The 16,568-nt window shown below is 43.5% G+C and overlaps 1 protein-coding gene across 1 annotated transcript; it reads right to left on the reverse strand.

The window, feature by feature from the left end:
* Positions 1-1,144: 1,144 nt before the first annotated feature.
* On the reverse strand, positions 1,145-7,658 carry LOC108602263 (homeotic protein empty spiracles). Its single transcript, XM_017990317.1, has 3 exons — positions 6,277-7,658; positions 2,053-2,210; positions 1,145-1,675 (listed from the first exon to the last, which is right to left on the reverse strand). Exons 1-3 carry the CDS (start codon positions 7,208-7,210, stop codon positions 1,169-1,171), a joined length of 1,599 nt encoding a protein of 532 aa, XP_017845806.1. The 5' UTR covers positions 7,211-7,658; the 3' UTR covers positions 1,145-1,168.
* Between the last annotated feature and the right edge of the window lie 8,910 nt (positions 7,659-16,568).

The following is a 16,568-nucleotide window of genomic DNA, read 5'->3' on the forward strand; positions in this document are numbered from 1 at the left end:
ATGATTCTAGGCCTTAACTATTGTCGAATCTCATACTCTTTTATTTTATGCATATGGTAATTTGCCTTTTGCCTCGTTTTGTTATGATAGCACCTGTTTCTTTGGCAATGCCACTTGCACTAGACAACTTCATTGTCTGCATAAATTTAGACACACACCCACTCATAGACGCACACACACACACACTATAATAGCAATTAAGTAATTCTCACATCGTTTATGCAAAATACTTGAATTTCTATGCAGCACATTCGCTGTCTCGTACTCCTCTCTCTTTCCCTCTTCTAGTGCCTGCTCGCGTGCAACCTCAACACCCTTTGCTTGTACTCAAGTGGCCCATAAATTGTTGGCCAAGTTTCCATTGCAGACACGCCCACTTTTCGTTGCGCTGCTTTGACAACGGCAATTACCTTGAACCCTTTTTTGTTGCTCTTGCCTCAACCTCAACCGTTTGCGTTGCGTTTTTTTTGCTCGGCAGACTGCACAGAAAATTTGCCATATCAAAAATAAAATTTATTTATATTGCACATTGAGTTGCTGCCGGGCACGGGCTGACTGACTAAAGCTCCCCCGCTGCCCGCTGAGTCTTTGCTCTAAGTTTTGTCAGCTTAAGTTTTTATTTTTATTTATTTTTATTTTGGTTTATTTTACGTTGCAGTTTAAATGACGCCAAATTGCTGCCCCATTAGCTGCTTGACTGCTGCTGCTGCTGCTGCCGCTGCTGGTTGCATATGCAGATAGCAGCAACCCTACCTTGGGGTGCTTTTAATGCTTATTTATATACATAGTAGTAAATATATTTTATAGTCAATCGTTTGCATTTTAATATCAATTTAGCATGCAGTCGCTTGATTGGTTTTTAGCTTTGCCATGCACTCAATCAATGTTTATTGACTGACGTTTATTTTTTGGCCGCTTTATGAGACCGTAATTCGTAATTGTTGATTGCATTTGCAACTGTCTGCGCGCGAGGGAGACGGCAATAGCCCATCAACAACAACAACAACTCAATAAAAGTTCGCTTGTTAGCCAAGTTAGCGTTTGTTTGTTATTTTCGCATCAGACAGCTGCTCGATATTTATTTTTGGCAGCGACTTTAAATATAATTAATACAATTACTTTAAATCAAATTTATACAGTTTACAAATAATTTATACAGGAACACTGCTTACTGCTTCTCACGCTCTCGCTCACGCTCTCGTTCTCGCAAATACATTTGCTGCTGCTGTTGCATAAAATGTTGCTGTTGTTGTTGCTGCTGCTGCTGTTGCTGGTGCTGCTGCTGCAGTTGCTGCTGATGCTGTTGCAGCAATTGCTGCTGCTGTTGCGGCGTCAGTGCTGCTGCCTCGCTCTGCTGTTGCAGCAACTGCTGCTGATGTTGCACCAACTGTTGCTGAAACTGCTCGCGCAATCGCTGATGCTCCTCAGCATCCATATCGCTGCCATAGTCATCCATATCGATGACTTCATCTTCATCATCCTCATCAATATCTTCCTCATCTTCGACATCCGTCGAGCTATGCTGCGAGCCCTCCGGCTTGCCATCCTCGTTGCCATCGCCAGCGCCGCCGCCCGAGGAGCTGCCCTTGTTGCTCTTCGTATCACTGCCGGCGTCGCCACCCTCTTGTTGCATGCGCTTGTGCTTGGTGCGACGATTCTGGAACCAAACTTTGACCTGCAATGTAGCCAAAAACATATGCACGTGAGTACGTCTAAAGTTTTGCTGCACTTAACCCCTTTGGCTCGTAAATAAATTTAACGAGCATTTTAATTCTATTTGCCTGCCCCCAAGCTGTGCACCCTTTGTGGCCCAAACCCAGCCCATTCTCCTCGGCTTATGGCGCTAATAACTCAGTAACTTGCAGCACTTGGCGGGCTAACGACCAGTCGACATGCAATCACTTAACGCTTATGCTAAGGGGTGGGTCGGGCCTGGGGTTTGTCCAATTGGGCAAGGTATTTATTGAATTTGATGCGCATTAAGCACAGCCATTCACAACAGAAAGGGTTGGAACGCCTGCTGCACAACTGGGGGCGGTTTGTTGTGCTTACCTGCGTCTCTGTTAGGCTTAGTCCTTGAGCTAGCTGCTTACGCTCCGCACCCACCACATAATGATTGCCCTCAAAGGCGTGCTCCAGCTTGAGCAATTGCGTTGGCGAGAAGGCGGTGCGCACACGTTTTGGCTTGCGAAAAGGTTGCAGCAGAAAATCTGAAAATAAAGCAAGAACAGAATTAAAAATTTCAAAATTTGCTTTAGTTTATGGCGTACTTTCAACTTGCACAGTTTTAATTTAAAAGCGCCATAATTTGTTTAATGATAATAAGTAGAAAGTAGCTAGAGCATAGAGGAAATTGATATATTAACAACGTCTGCCAACGAAGGCGTCAAATTGCCTATCAATTACCCCAAATAGTCATATATCGTAAAGCTAGCACAATTTTCAGTTACCATATAAGTAGCTAACAATTTCCATATTTCTTTTTTTCTAGCAAAGCATTTTAATGGCTTCCGCAACGAAAACAACAAAAATTTTACTGTTTTGCCAAGCATGACGGCTGCTGCTAGAAAAGCAGTGTTGGAAAGCGCTGCACAGATATGGCGGCTGGCCGCTTACAGCGTGAGTAGACCAAAAATATATAAGCATAATTTTGTCATAATCAAAATGTGATATATGCTTTAGCTTTTGTTTTTATTGCTGTTGCTGCTGCTGCTGCTGCGGCTTTGCCAATTAGGCGACATTGCCCTCAATTTGCTGCTTATGATTTCCGCGAAGCGCTGAAAGATGCCGCAATATGCGGTTCGAGGCAAAACTCATTACAAAACAATAAACAAATTTCCAGACATGTTGCCAGCACACACACACAGACACACAATGGATCGTGCCGCAGTGGTCCTGCTGCTGTTGCTGCCACAGCGAAGCTGTCGGCGTTGGCGCTGTGTCTGCCATGTTGCGGCATCGCTGATAAGGCCGCAAACAATTGCGCAGAAGCCGCTGCGGCCAGAGAGCGTCAGCAGCCTGTCCTCGCCTGGACGCCAAGTTGAACACTTTAGCGCGCCTAAATGTCGACAAAAGCCGCCAACGACGCCTCCTTGGCTCAGGCTTAGCTCAGAAGCGCAGCAGCTCAGCTCGGCAACTTGCAGCCCCATTGTTCTACCTTCTCTACACAACGTGATATTTTGACGTTTATCACGATTTCTGGAATGGCCAACAACAACAACAATCAAAGGAGCAGCTAACAGACTGTTGGCTGCATAAGCTACGTGACGCTGCGTCGAGTTAACAAATTTTCAATTGAGCCACAATTTGAATATTGATATGCTTGCTGGATATGCCAAAGCTTAGGGCTGCTCAGACCACAGACCTGGCTTGTTGCTGCAGCTTCTGTGTGCTACTTGCTGAGATTTGCATGCAAAATTACAGCAACAAAGCTATAATTAGCAGTGGCCTTAGGTGAAACTAGATATGTCTAGTATTAGTAGCTGAAAACAATTAAGGATTGTAGAATTGAAAATGAAACAAAAGCCCTGCGCTTTTATCAATTCCAAAGTTCAAGCTCAACTCTATTGAAATTGCAGCCCAACATTGAAGGATATCACTTTATTATTGCAGCTAACTAAATCTCTTGGCAAACTATTTAACTTAAGCAGCTCAACTTAACCCTTAAGACTTAAACAGCAACCACCTGCGGCATGCAACATTGTTAACCCCTTTTCGTTGAGCCACAAGCTGCGACACTTACTAAATAAATATTGACATTAGAAATTGAGCCCACAAAACAACAACAACAGCAGCAGCAGCAACAGTAGCTAAGCCGGCAGCACACAAAGAACAAAATCAGTTGCAACTTTTCTCAGGCCTTTTTTCCTGTATCTTGTTAGCAAAATAAAAACAGCTAAGTTGCCAGGCAGGCAGCAGAGCAAACAACAAACGTTGCGGCGTTGGCGACTCGGCGTAGTAGTTGTCAATTTGACACTTCATAAATGCAGGCTTAGAGCTCGTAGCTATCTCTTTCTCACTCTGTGGTGACTGCTGCGGCAACTGACAGATGCTAGCGCTGCTGACTGCCTCAATGTCTCGCTCGAACTTGACAAACAATTGCAGCCGTGATCCACTTTTTTTTACTGCTGCAGGCCAGCCAGCAAGCGTTGGTTTGACATTTGTTATATTTGACAGCTAACAATGCAGCTACAAGATGCCACTGCAACTGCAACAGCAGCAGCAGCAACAACAATAACTACGTATAATTGATAGAGCGCGCCTCACAATGGACATTTAATTATTTTTTCATAGACTGTTTTACTCAATGAACTGCGCGAGTTTGCGCTGGGCTTTTATACACTTTGGGAAGCAGAGTAAATCCATTTTTTAAGCAACTTTGCAGGCACTGTAGATTGCTTTTAGTTGGGAGTTAAGCTACTTTGTAATCTTCGATAAAGATATTGTTAATATTCTCAACAATAAAATGTATCCAAGCTCTGCAGCTGCTACGAATTGTTTTGAGGTACTTAAATCGCTTTAGAGCTTTCTGTGCCAGCCCGATATTGCCTCGTTAGTGCATCTAATATTCGTTACTAACTTTGCTTTGCTGCTTCATTTTTTATGCTGCCCGTGTGGGTCACAAAGGCACCGCCGTGCGAAAACACGCGCAATTGACAATTAATTGATGTGTCCGCTGCTGTTGCTGATTGTTGTTGCTGCTGTTGCTGCTGCTGCTGCTGCTCACACCCTTGTCAGCTGTCATTTATTTAGTTTTCTTTTTGCGCCCATGTATGATCGAAGTGCTGCAGCGCCCTTTGAGCTGCGTATCAATTGTTGTTTTACTTTTTGTCATTTATTTTTGCGCACTTTTTTATTTATCACTTACAATTGCAGTTTAGTTTTTTATGTGCCTTTCAGCTTAGCTGTTTTTTATGTACTCATGATTTTTTCATTAGTTTATGTTCAAACGCTGCTGGAATTGCAATTAATGATATTGATATCAGGGTTGCGCAGTTATAATTTTAATGAATTTATAAGTGTTAAGCTAATGCAGCATTGAGTTGTTATAAGCTAATTAACAGCTACGCTGTAGCATGAAGTAGTCACTTACAATTAATGAAATTGTAATGCCAAACATTGACATTTCCATTTTCATGTTCATAAATCAAGCGAAAATTACAGCAGTCAACTTCTAAAGAAGCAACAACAACAGCAACAACAAATACAACGCCTGCTTTTTAATGGAACATCATACAACATAATTAAGGCGTTCCAAACTGTGTTGAAAGCAGGTGAAAGGCGTGTGAGTGTGCCGAAAAATAAAATGCCCGAAAAAACGCAACGCAACGTCCAAAAATAAAAAAAAACATTCTTAACCTCATGTACTTAAACATGTGAGAAATGTAAATGGCGCAACATGAAAATTCAAATTGTAATTATGTGAAGCGTATAAAACGTAAAAAACATGCAACTTGAAAAAAAAAAAAGGTTAAACAATAATAAATGACAATGTTTTTTGTTGTTGTTGTTGGCGGCGCATGCGGTTAAAGATCACGCTGCATGTGGCGCAAGGCAGGAATGGCAAACAGAATTGAAGTTTTTGAGGAGCAGTTTGGTTTGCTTGGATGCTCCAAAACCTCAATTAAAAACGCATTAACAATTTACTCATTGCACTTTTTTTTCATAGCGTGTGTTTGTTTCTTTGTGTGTGTGTTACATATAAAAGTGGCGCCGCTGCTTGCAAGCGCCATTAATTGGTAATTTTGTATACACACCCAACTCACACACACAAACACACACACATGCACACATATATATATATATATATATATGTTGTGAGCTATTTAGGTACGCTGCTTGACCTAACGATGTGTATAATGTTGTTTAAACAATTTAATTAAAATGTAATTTGTTTCGAAAATATTTATCAAACTGGGCTTGGTACGCCCCACCCCTCACTCTCTTTTACTCACTCTCTCTTAGCCATAACGCTTTTGTTGCTGATGATGATGAGCCTGATAGACGTCTAATTAACTTGTAATAAATGTTTGCAATTTACTTATTTAACTTTAATTATAAGTTGCAACTGCCAACAACTTTGAGTCTAATTTAAAAGTAGTTACAACCACAGCTGTCATTGCTTTTATATAAATACAATTAAAGCGGTAGTTATTAAAAAGAGTTGAGCTATTAATTATTAGCAACTGAGGCTAAGTTACTATTAAATTAAAAGTTCTGCAGCTTTAATTTCAATGTTTTAAAATTTATACATTTACTAAAAGTTTGTTTACTTACTGCCTGGAAAGCGTGGAAAGATGCGTCCATGGCGACTGAGCAGCCAAGGGTACAGCGGATAGCTATCACGTATAAGATGAGGAGCAGCCACAAAAGGATGATGGCCATGTGGCGGCGCATGGCCAGGATGTGGACCCGCTGGAAATATGCCTAAGGGATGTCCAGGTGGCAAATGCGTGGGCGGCGGCGGACCATGCAATGGCCCCGTTGGCACGGACGGATGTTGCTGCTGCTGCTGTTGTTGCTGCTGCTGTTGCTGATGATGATGATGCGCCAAGGCAGCGGCCATTTGAAACTGTGCAGCAAGAAAAGGAGGTGGTGGTGGTGGTGGCGCTGCTGCTGTGGGACGCACTGGCGTGGGCGAATCGCTGCCCGTGGAGCGTGTTGCAAGTAAAGCTAAATTTGGCGGTGCAGGCAGCGGCAGCGGACGTATAAGTCCAGGTAAGCACATGGCTGTAGTTGTTGTGGCGCTGGCAACAGTTGCTGTGCTTGTTGTTGTTGTTGTCAGCGTGGGCGAGGTTGAGGGCGAGCGGCTAACCGACGGCTGCGGACTGCGCGAACGTTCGTCCAGCGAAGTCCGCCGCCGGCAGTAGATGAAGCCGCGCGGCGGCGCCGGCGGTGTGCGTTGCTCGCTGCTGGGTGAAGTGGCAGCTACATCGGGGCTGAGACTGCGTGGCGGCGAGGCAATGACGCTTACACGCAGTGGAAGCGGAGCCGGCGGGCGAGCTGGTGCACCCACTATGGAGTCTATGCTAAAGGCCAGCTTGGGTTTGCTGCTGCCGCCGCCGCCGCCGCCGCCGACGCTGTTGACGTTGGAGACTGTAGCGGCGGCAACTCCGGAGGCTGTTGACTGTGTGGCGCTGCTAACGGACACCAGCAAGGGATGCTGTCCCATCGGCAGCATATTGAACGTTTGACGGCCGCACGTGACCATTTGTTGAGCCGAATTAATTGAAAAATGTAACAAAAGTGGTCAGCGGTCAGTGGTTAACACACACACACACACACACGCACATGCACACATACACAGTTAAAAACGCGGAAATAGTGCGGGAGTTTTAATGCATCAACGATTGGCATCCTCTGCTTGTTTGACATTGATAAACTGTAGTTGATGCTGCTGCTGGTCAGCGACGAAAGCTGCTGAAGCGTTGCCGTTGCGCTTCAGTGAAACATTGACAGCGGTACTTGCGGTACGCTTGTCAATAGCACTGTCAACGCCATTAGCATTATGTGCGAGCGCTTGGACTGTCTAATTGTCAGTGGCTGAATTTTGTCGCTCTCGCTTACACTCAGCGCTTATCCGATTTCTATTTATTTTGTATATATTTTTCGGCAATTTTTGAGCTTTGTCGCGTGGCGGTTGCCGCTTAACGCGAACGCGAGTGTCGTCCACAAAAAATCACAATCACTAAACTTTGACTGTCGCTTCAAACGCTTCATTTTTTCGGCTGGCATTCCAATGCTGCTTCGCTATTGTTGTCTCGCTCACCCGCAAGCGCAGCAGCGCATGCGTCAAAGCAGCGCAGATAAATTCAAGCTAAAAACCTGCTCCCCACACTAAAAGGGGAGCGCATGCATACATGTGTGTGTGTGTGTGCTCTCAGTTGCTTGCGCTCTTTGCTCTCTTGGCCATTTTTCGCACCAGTTTATGACAGCGAAACAAACAATTTGCGCTAAACAAAACAGCATCATTAAAGCGTTTGTGGTTTTAGTGCTCAACTGGCTACGCAGTGGATAGTGTGGAGCGGCTGCAGGGGTGGTGCACAGTGGGGCTAACTTACTTACGTACAGTGTTGCGTAAAATTGTAACATGCGCTTAGAAATTGTATAATTTTAAGCGAACTAATTGTAGCTTACTTACTATTTTTACTTTATTTTATTTTGTGCTTATGTGCACCACTGTAGCTGCTGCGGCGTTAACATCAACGCTTATTCGCCTAGACATAGACGCCCCGTCGTCATAGTGGCTATGCCAAAAGGCTCAAATGCCCCTTTTTGAGACCAAGCAGCAACTGCAGCATCATTGCGCATCGCGCATCAGGCATCGAATCTTCATCATGTTGGCGGCTCAAGAGTCATACATGAAAATGGGCGGGCACTCGTTTTCTGCACCTTCAACAAACACACACACACTAACACACGCGCACACACTTGGAACAGACTCCTTGGCCCTGAGAGTTGTGAAAATAAACACCTCGTTAAAGCCGGCAGAGCCTGAGCATAAAACATGCAGCGCCAACTTCGACAGCGTCATCATTGCCATTGCCATAGGTAGCCTACACACACACTCACATGCTGTACGTGTGTGTGTGTGTGTTGGCTCCTAGCGCTCACTGAGGCTGGGCAAGGCAAATAAATTGACGTGCGCTTTGTATTGGATTTGTATGCATCTAGATAAGCTCTCGTTCTCACTCTCTGCTACTCGCTGCTGTTCCCGTTCTCGTTGTTGCAGCTCTAACTGCATTTGTGCAGCTTGCTTGTGTGTGTGTGTGTGAATTTTTGTGGCACCTTTGGGTGCGGTAATTGTAATTGGTTTTTGTTGCTGACCAAAGCAGCTGGATGCGCTTCGCTCACGCTGCCTCACGTTTCAGCATAAATCATTTAATTAGCCAGACAATGAGTTTTGCGCCTTGCAACATTTTCCCAGTTTGCAGCAGCCGCAGCAGCAGCGATGACGCCATTTGCCCAACAGCGCCTGCAGCTTTTGGCTGTGGCTTTGGCATTTTGCATTTGCCAATTGGTTTGGGAGGCGTGTTCTTGGCCTTTGATGCTGCTGCTCTATAAATTATGGCACACAAGTAATGATTATATTTTGTTTATTATTTGACGGCGATTGTGGGATTACACGCCCAACCCAACACAAACACATACACACACACAGCCAAGCTAAAACTAATAATAAATACGCATTAATTTTGCAGTTAATTAAAGACACTTTGTTTTAAATGAACAACTTTATACGCAGAGCTAGAGCTACATATGCACAAGAGCGAATGCGTTCCACACTTCCAAGTTCCACACACGCAGCAACAGCGCAGATAAATTCCCAACGTCTGCCATTGGCTGAACGCGTGAGAGAGTGAGCGCGAGAGCGAGAGCGCAGTACAATGCAAAAATGGGGCGGCTAGCAAAACAAGTTAGCGCTGAGCAGCAGCAGCAGCAGCGCAGCAGGGTGGGTATTGTTGCTGTTGTTGTTGCTGCTGCTGCTGGCGGCAACATATAAATCCAATTCATTTAATAATTGCCAACGAGATGGAGCTCATTATCACGAGTACTTTGCACGGCTTTGTTAGTAAGCGTGCGAGTGAGAGAATGAGAGAGATAGAGCGAGCGCAAGTAGATGGAGCTGTGTGTGTGTGTGTGTGGTGAGTGGTCATATTTGGTTGGCTGTTGCTGTCACTGTCTAGTTGCAGCATCCCCCCGTTTCAGCAATTTGCTGGGCACATAAATTTGGTAACAGCAGCGAATTGATTGCGCCGCCTAAGAGTTTTGCGCTAATGTCTGTGTGTGTGTGAGTGTGTATGCTCGCCTGTGTGTGTGTTTGTCTCGTTAGCGTTTTTATTAGACGCACAAATGAGCAAGCAGCGACTGTTTCATCTCTGATTTCTCTGCTGCTGCTGCTGCTGTCTGCAAGGGAATGGAAGTGGGGGAATGGGAATTTACTTCTGTTTTGTAGGGCAAGAGGCAGGGCGCTGTAAGCTGTAGGGGGCAGTTAATGGCGATGATGGCGGCGGCAAACTCAGTGTCAATTAAAGCAGCTGCTTTTGCTGGCTGACTCTGACTGGCTCTTTAGCGCATCATAATTGGCTGGACCAGCAGCAGCCACAGCAGCACCAGCAGTCTGTCTGTCTGTCTCGCTTTCGAAATGTTGACACAACTAATTGGCATTATTTGTTTTAATAATTGAGCATTTTTTTGGGGCGGCACTGTCATGGCACTGATTTAATTAAAATGCTCTATGCTAGACCAAAAGGGTAACCCACATGTCTTGTTGTTATTGTAATTGAAATGGAATTTTAATTGCGCGGATTTGTGTGCCGCTGTGGAAGTTGAAGCTTGCGACTTAATTGAATGCAAATAAATATTTGGGAAGCGCGTGTTTAGCTTAGCAAATCCGTAACTTAACTTGGAATTTGTGCGCCTCAAAGCCAGTGGAAATCCGAGATCAGCGCAAGGACTTAAGCACTAAGGATCAGTAGTTTGTCGCACAGACGCGCATATTTAATCCAATTATCGATGCACGTTGGCAATCCTTTCGTCCTGCAAACAATTAGAAGCTGACTCAACTTTATGAGTGGGCGGTCCAGGGGCTTAAGAGCGAGAGCGAGAGCGAACGAGCGAGTGATCGCAAACAGATTATTGGCATTACCGCAATTATGAGACGCGGGCAGGTCCTGCCGTAATTTCAATGCGGTTTTCCGGCCAGCAGCGTGTCCAATCGCAGCGGCTACCTGCGATGAAGTTCCTGCGCAGGATTAGCGCAGGGCCAAGCGCTAAATATAGCGAGTAAGCTATGCATAATTAATAAGCTCACTCGCTGCAAGTTCAATCAACTGTAAAAGCTTTTGAATCTCTCCCCCGTTGTTTACGGCAATTTAACTCGCTCATTTGTAGTTCGTTCGGTACGTCTGTCTGTCCGTCTGTCCGTCTGTCCGTCTTTTCGCTCTCTAGCTTCATATGCTTTTAATGCCAATTCGTTTTGCATAATGAGCTAATAAAATATTTGGCGTGCATCCCACGCTTCAAGCGAATTGCGCTAATTTAGCGGCAGTTGTCGCGCCTCGCGATCTCCAAAAAGCCCACTCGCTGTCGCTGTCAACGTCGCCGTCATTGTGGTTGTTGTTGCCACTTGCCACACCCAGCGGCATGTCATAAAACTCATTAAATAATGGCCCTCGTTTGAAAGCTGAGTGAAATTTTAATTAATCAACGAAAAAATACAGAAAAACCAAAAACAAACTCACATCAGCTGCCATCCAGTCGAGCAGTCCAGCTCAGCTCTCAGCCCAGTCTCAGAACCTCGAGCTAAACATTCCGAGAAGCGTTCACGTGTGCGCGCTGCTTGGATTCGGATTTTTACCTGGTATATCGCTAAGCCATTCACCCGCCCACAATATTTAGAGAGAAGGGTACACTCGCGACGACTCGCTTGGCACAACGTTAATTGGATTAAATGCGCTATCCGCTGATTAAGCTGATCTCTCTCCAGCTAGTCTCCTAGTTCTGGGCATGGATTTTGGAAACAATTTCCAAGCTACAAATGCGGATTTCAAGCGCTAAACACGCGCTGATCGCAGCTGGACTAACTTATGGCTTGATCTTGATCTCTCTAGCCAAGCCAAGCCCAAGCCGTGGATCAAAATACTTTGTTGCACTTACGCGGGGGCAAGCACTTTCAATATTTGCCAAGATTGCCACTTGAGCTGCATTTGTTTATAAATATGACAAGATTTATAAATCTGTATAATTTTTTAGATCGCTGCAGCGCACTTAAAATTCACATTAACCAAATGGCAACTGGTTAAGGGGGGGTGGACTGGGCGCTGTCAACACTTAGACAAATCGCTGTTCATTAATTTATTCACTCATCGTTGCATTGGCAATCGATATATGTATTTCATATGCGACTCATAATTGTTGTGGCTGCCACGCGGTTGCAATTGCACTTCAGTGGCGTTGATAGATACAAATGGGTGCAAACACACACACACAAACACACACGTTGCAGCTACTTGCTACTACTTGCTACTGCTTGCAACGCCCTCGCCTTAAAAACATACAAAAAAAAAAACAGCCAAGTGAAAAATTGTATTTTTCGTTGTTTCATATTTGTTGCAGTTGTCTTAAGACAGCGTGAAAATTACAAGCAGCTGCTGTTTGACTACCGCACAGTGGTTGCAAAACAATAGAAAATGTATGAAAGAATTTAAAAGTAATACAAATGAATTAATAAAATACTTGTAGTTACTTAAATAAAATATAAATGCTTGAATAAAATGTTAAGTAACTTTTGCTGCCACAACAAAAATTGTTTACAGCATTTGTAGCTACTTTAGCATAAGCGCAACAATTTGTATTTTATTGTAAGCAACAATTTGTAATTTTTGTTTGTTTTGCAGCCCACTGTGCACACTGGCGCCTGCAGTTGGCTGCCCGCGACACAAAAGACATTTGTCAACAGCTCCCACTTAGGCGCACGCTTAGGATTTGAGTTTTTGGAGTTGCGTTGCGGCTATTTTGACGCGTGTAGATCAATTAATATGCAAGTTGTTAAAAAAAGAGAAAGAATTTCTTTCCAAAGACATGAAAATTACATTTTTGTATAAGTCATAATTCCGGGAAGGTTAAATATTTGCTTGTGGTTGCAGCTGCAAGTGTTGATAGCAGCACTTAGTTGTCTTAACTCTTTGGGCCGCTAATTGGGTGCGAACGTGCGGCAATTAGTTGCAGCTTGTGTTGCCTCACGTTGTGGCAGCAACTGCCAGCAGCCCAAGCATCAAATCGAGAATCGAGAATCGTGCACCATTGCACTGGGCTCATCCATAATCTGCTGCTCTAGCGCCATGTTGAGAGATCTTTGAAAGATTAGATGAAACAAGCAAAGCGTGTAACGGTTAAAGCTACAGAAGAAAGTGTCAGCCATTGTGGCTGATTTAGTAACTTGGCCTATTGTTAAGCTGACTGGCGCCAGCGCCCAAAGTCAAGTTACATTTCGTTCTGATTTATTTCAGCGCATGTATCTTAAAAAGGCAATGTCACACTTATAGCAACAGATACAGATACAGCTATAGATACAGATACAGCTACAACGACTGTGCATTTGTTGTTGTTGCTGCTGCTGTGGCAAGCAATTAATTCATTTGCTGTTTATATATATTTATTTATCTACGTATGTGTGCTTCGACATTTACAAAATGTTTTGCTTAATTTGTTTTGTGCTTCATTGTTTCTGTTGCTGGGGGTGTGGGGCGGGTGCGACAGCTTGTGGGGGTGTTGCCCGACAGCTTTTCTGGGCTTGTTGCTCATTAGTTGTGCTTAACTGCTGGCGGCGGTGGCGGTGGCAACGACGTTGAGCTTCAACCTGACAGCCCCTGTGGCTTGGCATATTTAATTTTATGCATGAGTTTGGTTTTGCTTTTATTTTGACATTTGTTCAGCAAGCAACTTGTTGCTTTTCAGCTATAAAAGGAAAGTACGCTTCAATATGAAAAGCTAACAAATGAGAATTGTTGCGTTAATTTGGCAGCGTCGTTAAATAAATCAACGTCAGTTTAATTTAGAAATTTATACTCAAAAATGTTGTTGATACTTTTGTTACTTCTAATAAGTTAAGCTAAATTTATTTATCTATCATCAATTCTCAAATTTATCAATTGTATCATTCACTAATTTAATGAGTTGTTATACAGTTTTAACTATATAAATATAATATATTTATAATTGTAGCAATCTTAATATAAAGTCCCGAATTTTATAGAAATTGCTGCTGCTTGCTAACACTTAACACCAAAAACGAATTGATGAAATACTATTTCAGCAGTAATTAATTTATATAATTTTTGAATTATTTTTTATTTATTATAATTTTCTCACTCAGCTCGTTAAGGGTCATATAGCTTACCTGCTGCCCCAGTAACCCAAAACTATTGGCTTACAATATTTTTATTGTTTTAGTCGTAAATACTTTACAGTTATTTTGCTTATAGAAATGCGAATACTTTTGACTGCATTTGCTTGAAATTCCAAACTTTGTTTGTGGAGCTGTGCGTGTCATTGTTAAATTCCGAGCTGTGTTTACGGTACGCGCAGTGACTTTGCCATGTTATTGCATTAGATTCTTTTTTGTGTGCTGTGCTGGTTTCATTGTCATGTTGCATGCCTCTTGTCTGGCTGGCTGACCACACGCTGTGTGTCAGTGTCAACTGTTGCTTATTATTCTTTCATTAACTGGCGGGCCAACTGCATTTGCATTTGCATTTGCAGCAGCTCCGAAAACTGTGCCGCGAGCTGTGAAAAGTAACTCACTGGCCATATGGAAAATTATAGATCAGGTGCAGCTGTAATTGGAAGATTGTAAGTGTAATTGTTGCCACATAATTGCCACATGCGGCAGCGGCAGCGGCAGCGGCAAGTGGATACATAGATAGATGCATATACCCTGCAGTTATGAGCAACTAACCGCAGCGTTTTGCCATTTGACTGGCTGCTGTGTGGCATGCAACATCTCTCGCAGTTGCAATTGCAGTTGCAGCAATCTGCATGTGTATTAGACATGCCAACTAATTTAAGCTGCAATTTGGCCTGAGAAAAACTGAAACGAAAATGCGGGCTACAAACGGTGGCAACGTCTCTCGCTCGCTCACTCGCTCGCTCTCCATGTGGCATGTTGCATCTTAGGCAGCGCGCACCCCTTTACTGTACATGAAGAAGAAATTAACAAATGATGGACAGACGTCGAGTCGACTCGAGTGGCATCCACACACAGACACAGACTGTGGCGAGTGCATGCAAATGGGGCGGCTGGCAACTGGGAGGCAAGCTCTCTGACTCACTGTCTGTCCGACTGTTTCTCGCTCTGTCTCTTTGTCATGTTATTAGCAGCAATTTAAGCAAATAATCAGCGCAGCGCAGCTGATTGGCCAGCGGGGCGAGCTGGCAGCGGGGGCAGCAACGCGTGACTAGCAGCCAGACCCAGACACACAACAAATTGTTGCCAATTTTATTACGTGTGTGTGTGTGTGTGTTGCTTAGATTTAATAAGCGTGCAACATGCGGCGCTGTGGCTGCTGCTGCTGCTGCTGCTAGAGAAAGATTCTAATGTTCTTTTTGGGCAATGGGTATGCTGCAACAGTTGAAACTTTATTTCGCTAACTTGCAAGTTGTGCACACCCCGTTTTTGTGGCTGTGGCTGCCACATTCTGTGGCTAGAGGCCTATTGTAAGCTAAGTGTAATTACCACGGCTACGGCTACGGGTACGGGCTGGTAAATTTGCATTCCGTTTTGAATTGCAACTGTTGTTTTGCGCCTTGCCACCTCACGATTTGCCAGCAATTTGGGGCAACAACAACAACAGCAGCGAACGTTTTTCACAGTTTGATTTTCCAAGTGCTTAAATCGCTTGCATTTCATTTGGGGGCCTGATCGCTAGATCGGTAGTTTTATTTACAAAAAATTAGCACAGCTTTGCTTGTTTAGTAACTAGCGTTAAAGCGATTGCCCCACCCCCACCCCGCGCATCCAACGCTCGTTCGCTCACTAAGCTAAGCGAGCGTTTTACTTAATTTAGCAAATTGCTTTTATTAGGTTTCGTTTATTTGCATTTTGCGCTTTAATTTAATGTTTCGTTGGTATTGTTGTTGCTGTTGTTAACCCTACGCTGCCTTTGTTACGTGCTTGTTGCTGTTGTTGTTGTTGCTGTAAGTTGAAGCAATTATTTTTGCAGCCGTCGTTGATCTATTGTTGCTGCGCTACGTTTCGATTTATTGTTAAATGTTGCAATTTGCCAGTCGTAAAAAATTTAAATTTTTGTAAGCCCCGAAAATTGCAAAAAGCGTTTTGTTTAACACCAAACTGCGAATTATGCAATCAGCTTTTGTTACTTGAGCAGACAAAAATTGAAGATTGAGCTGCTTAGACTACAACAAAGGGATTTGGCTAGAGATTAGAGAGTGCGAATGATGCGTTAATTGTTATAAATAAAAGTGTTACAATATAAATATTGTGTAACTTTTTGATTTTGTTAACTGCTCAGCTTAGCACATAGCTGCAGTTAAGTTTACAAGCTCAGCAACAAATTATTACTAAGCTGTTGCTATATTAATTTATAATTAAAATGCTTGCATGTAATATTTGTATAATTTGGTATCACATTTCCAAAGAAAAAGAGTTCAACTTGCTTATTATTCAGATTTCAGAAGAACTTAGTCTGAACTTAATCTCAAGTATTGTCTTTCCAAGTAAGTTCGCTGCTTGTATTAATTGGCTGCACGCTGAGCTTGCAGCTATCGCTTTAAGTTCTAGCTCATCATGTTGAGCAGCAGCAGCAGGAGCTTGAGCAGCAGCTTGAGCAGCAGCATATCGTCTATTTATTTAAATTGCTGCCTATCATAAACATTCAATCAAGCTTAGGCCAACCCAAAAGCCACGCAGCCACATTAAATCGACAACCAAATCAAATTACAACAACAAAGCGCATGTAAATCAACACATAATAACTTAATGCTCAGAGAGTGAGAGACGTTGCTTATCCTTTGGCTGCATCTCCAATACCAATTGCCCTTGCCATTAT

Source organism: Drosophila busckii, chromosome 3R (genome assembly GCF_011750605.1).
Source record: "Drosophila busckii strain San Diego stock center, stock number 13000-0081.31 chromosome 3R, ASM1175060v1, whole genome shotgun sequence".
NCBI lineage: Eukaryota > Metazoa > Arthropoda > Insecta > Diptera > Drosophilidae > Drosophila > Drosophila busckii.

What these genes read in the sequence shown, in the direction of transcription:
- LOC108602263 (XM_017990317.1), bottom strand. Translation starts at nt 7,210, where the DNA reads ATGGTCACGTGCGGCCGTCAAACGTTCAATATGCTGCCGATGGGACAG. An exon ending in CTTTCCACGCTTTCCAGGCA is followed by an intron (nt 2,211 to 6,276) that starts GTAAGTAAACAA and finishes CTTTATTTTCAG; the next exon opens with ATTTTCTGCTGCAACCTTTT. An exon ending in TAAGCCTAACAGAGACGCAG is followed by an intron (nt 1,676 to 2,052) that starts GTAAGCACAACA and finishes GCTACATTGCAG; the next exon opens with GTCAAAGTTTGGTTCCAGAA.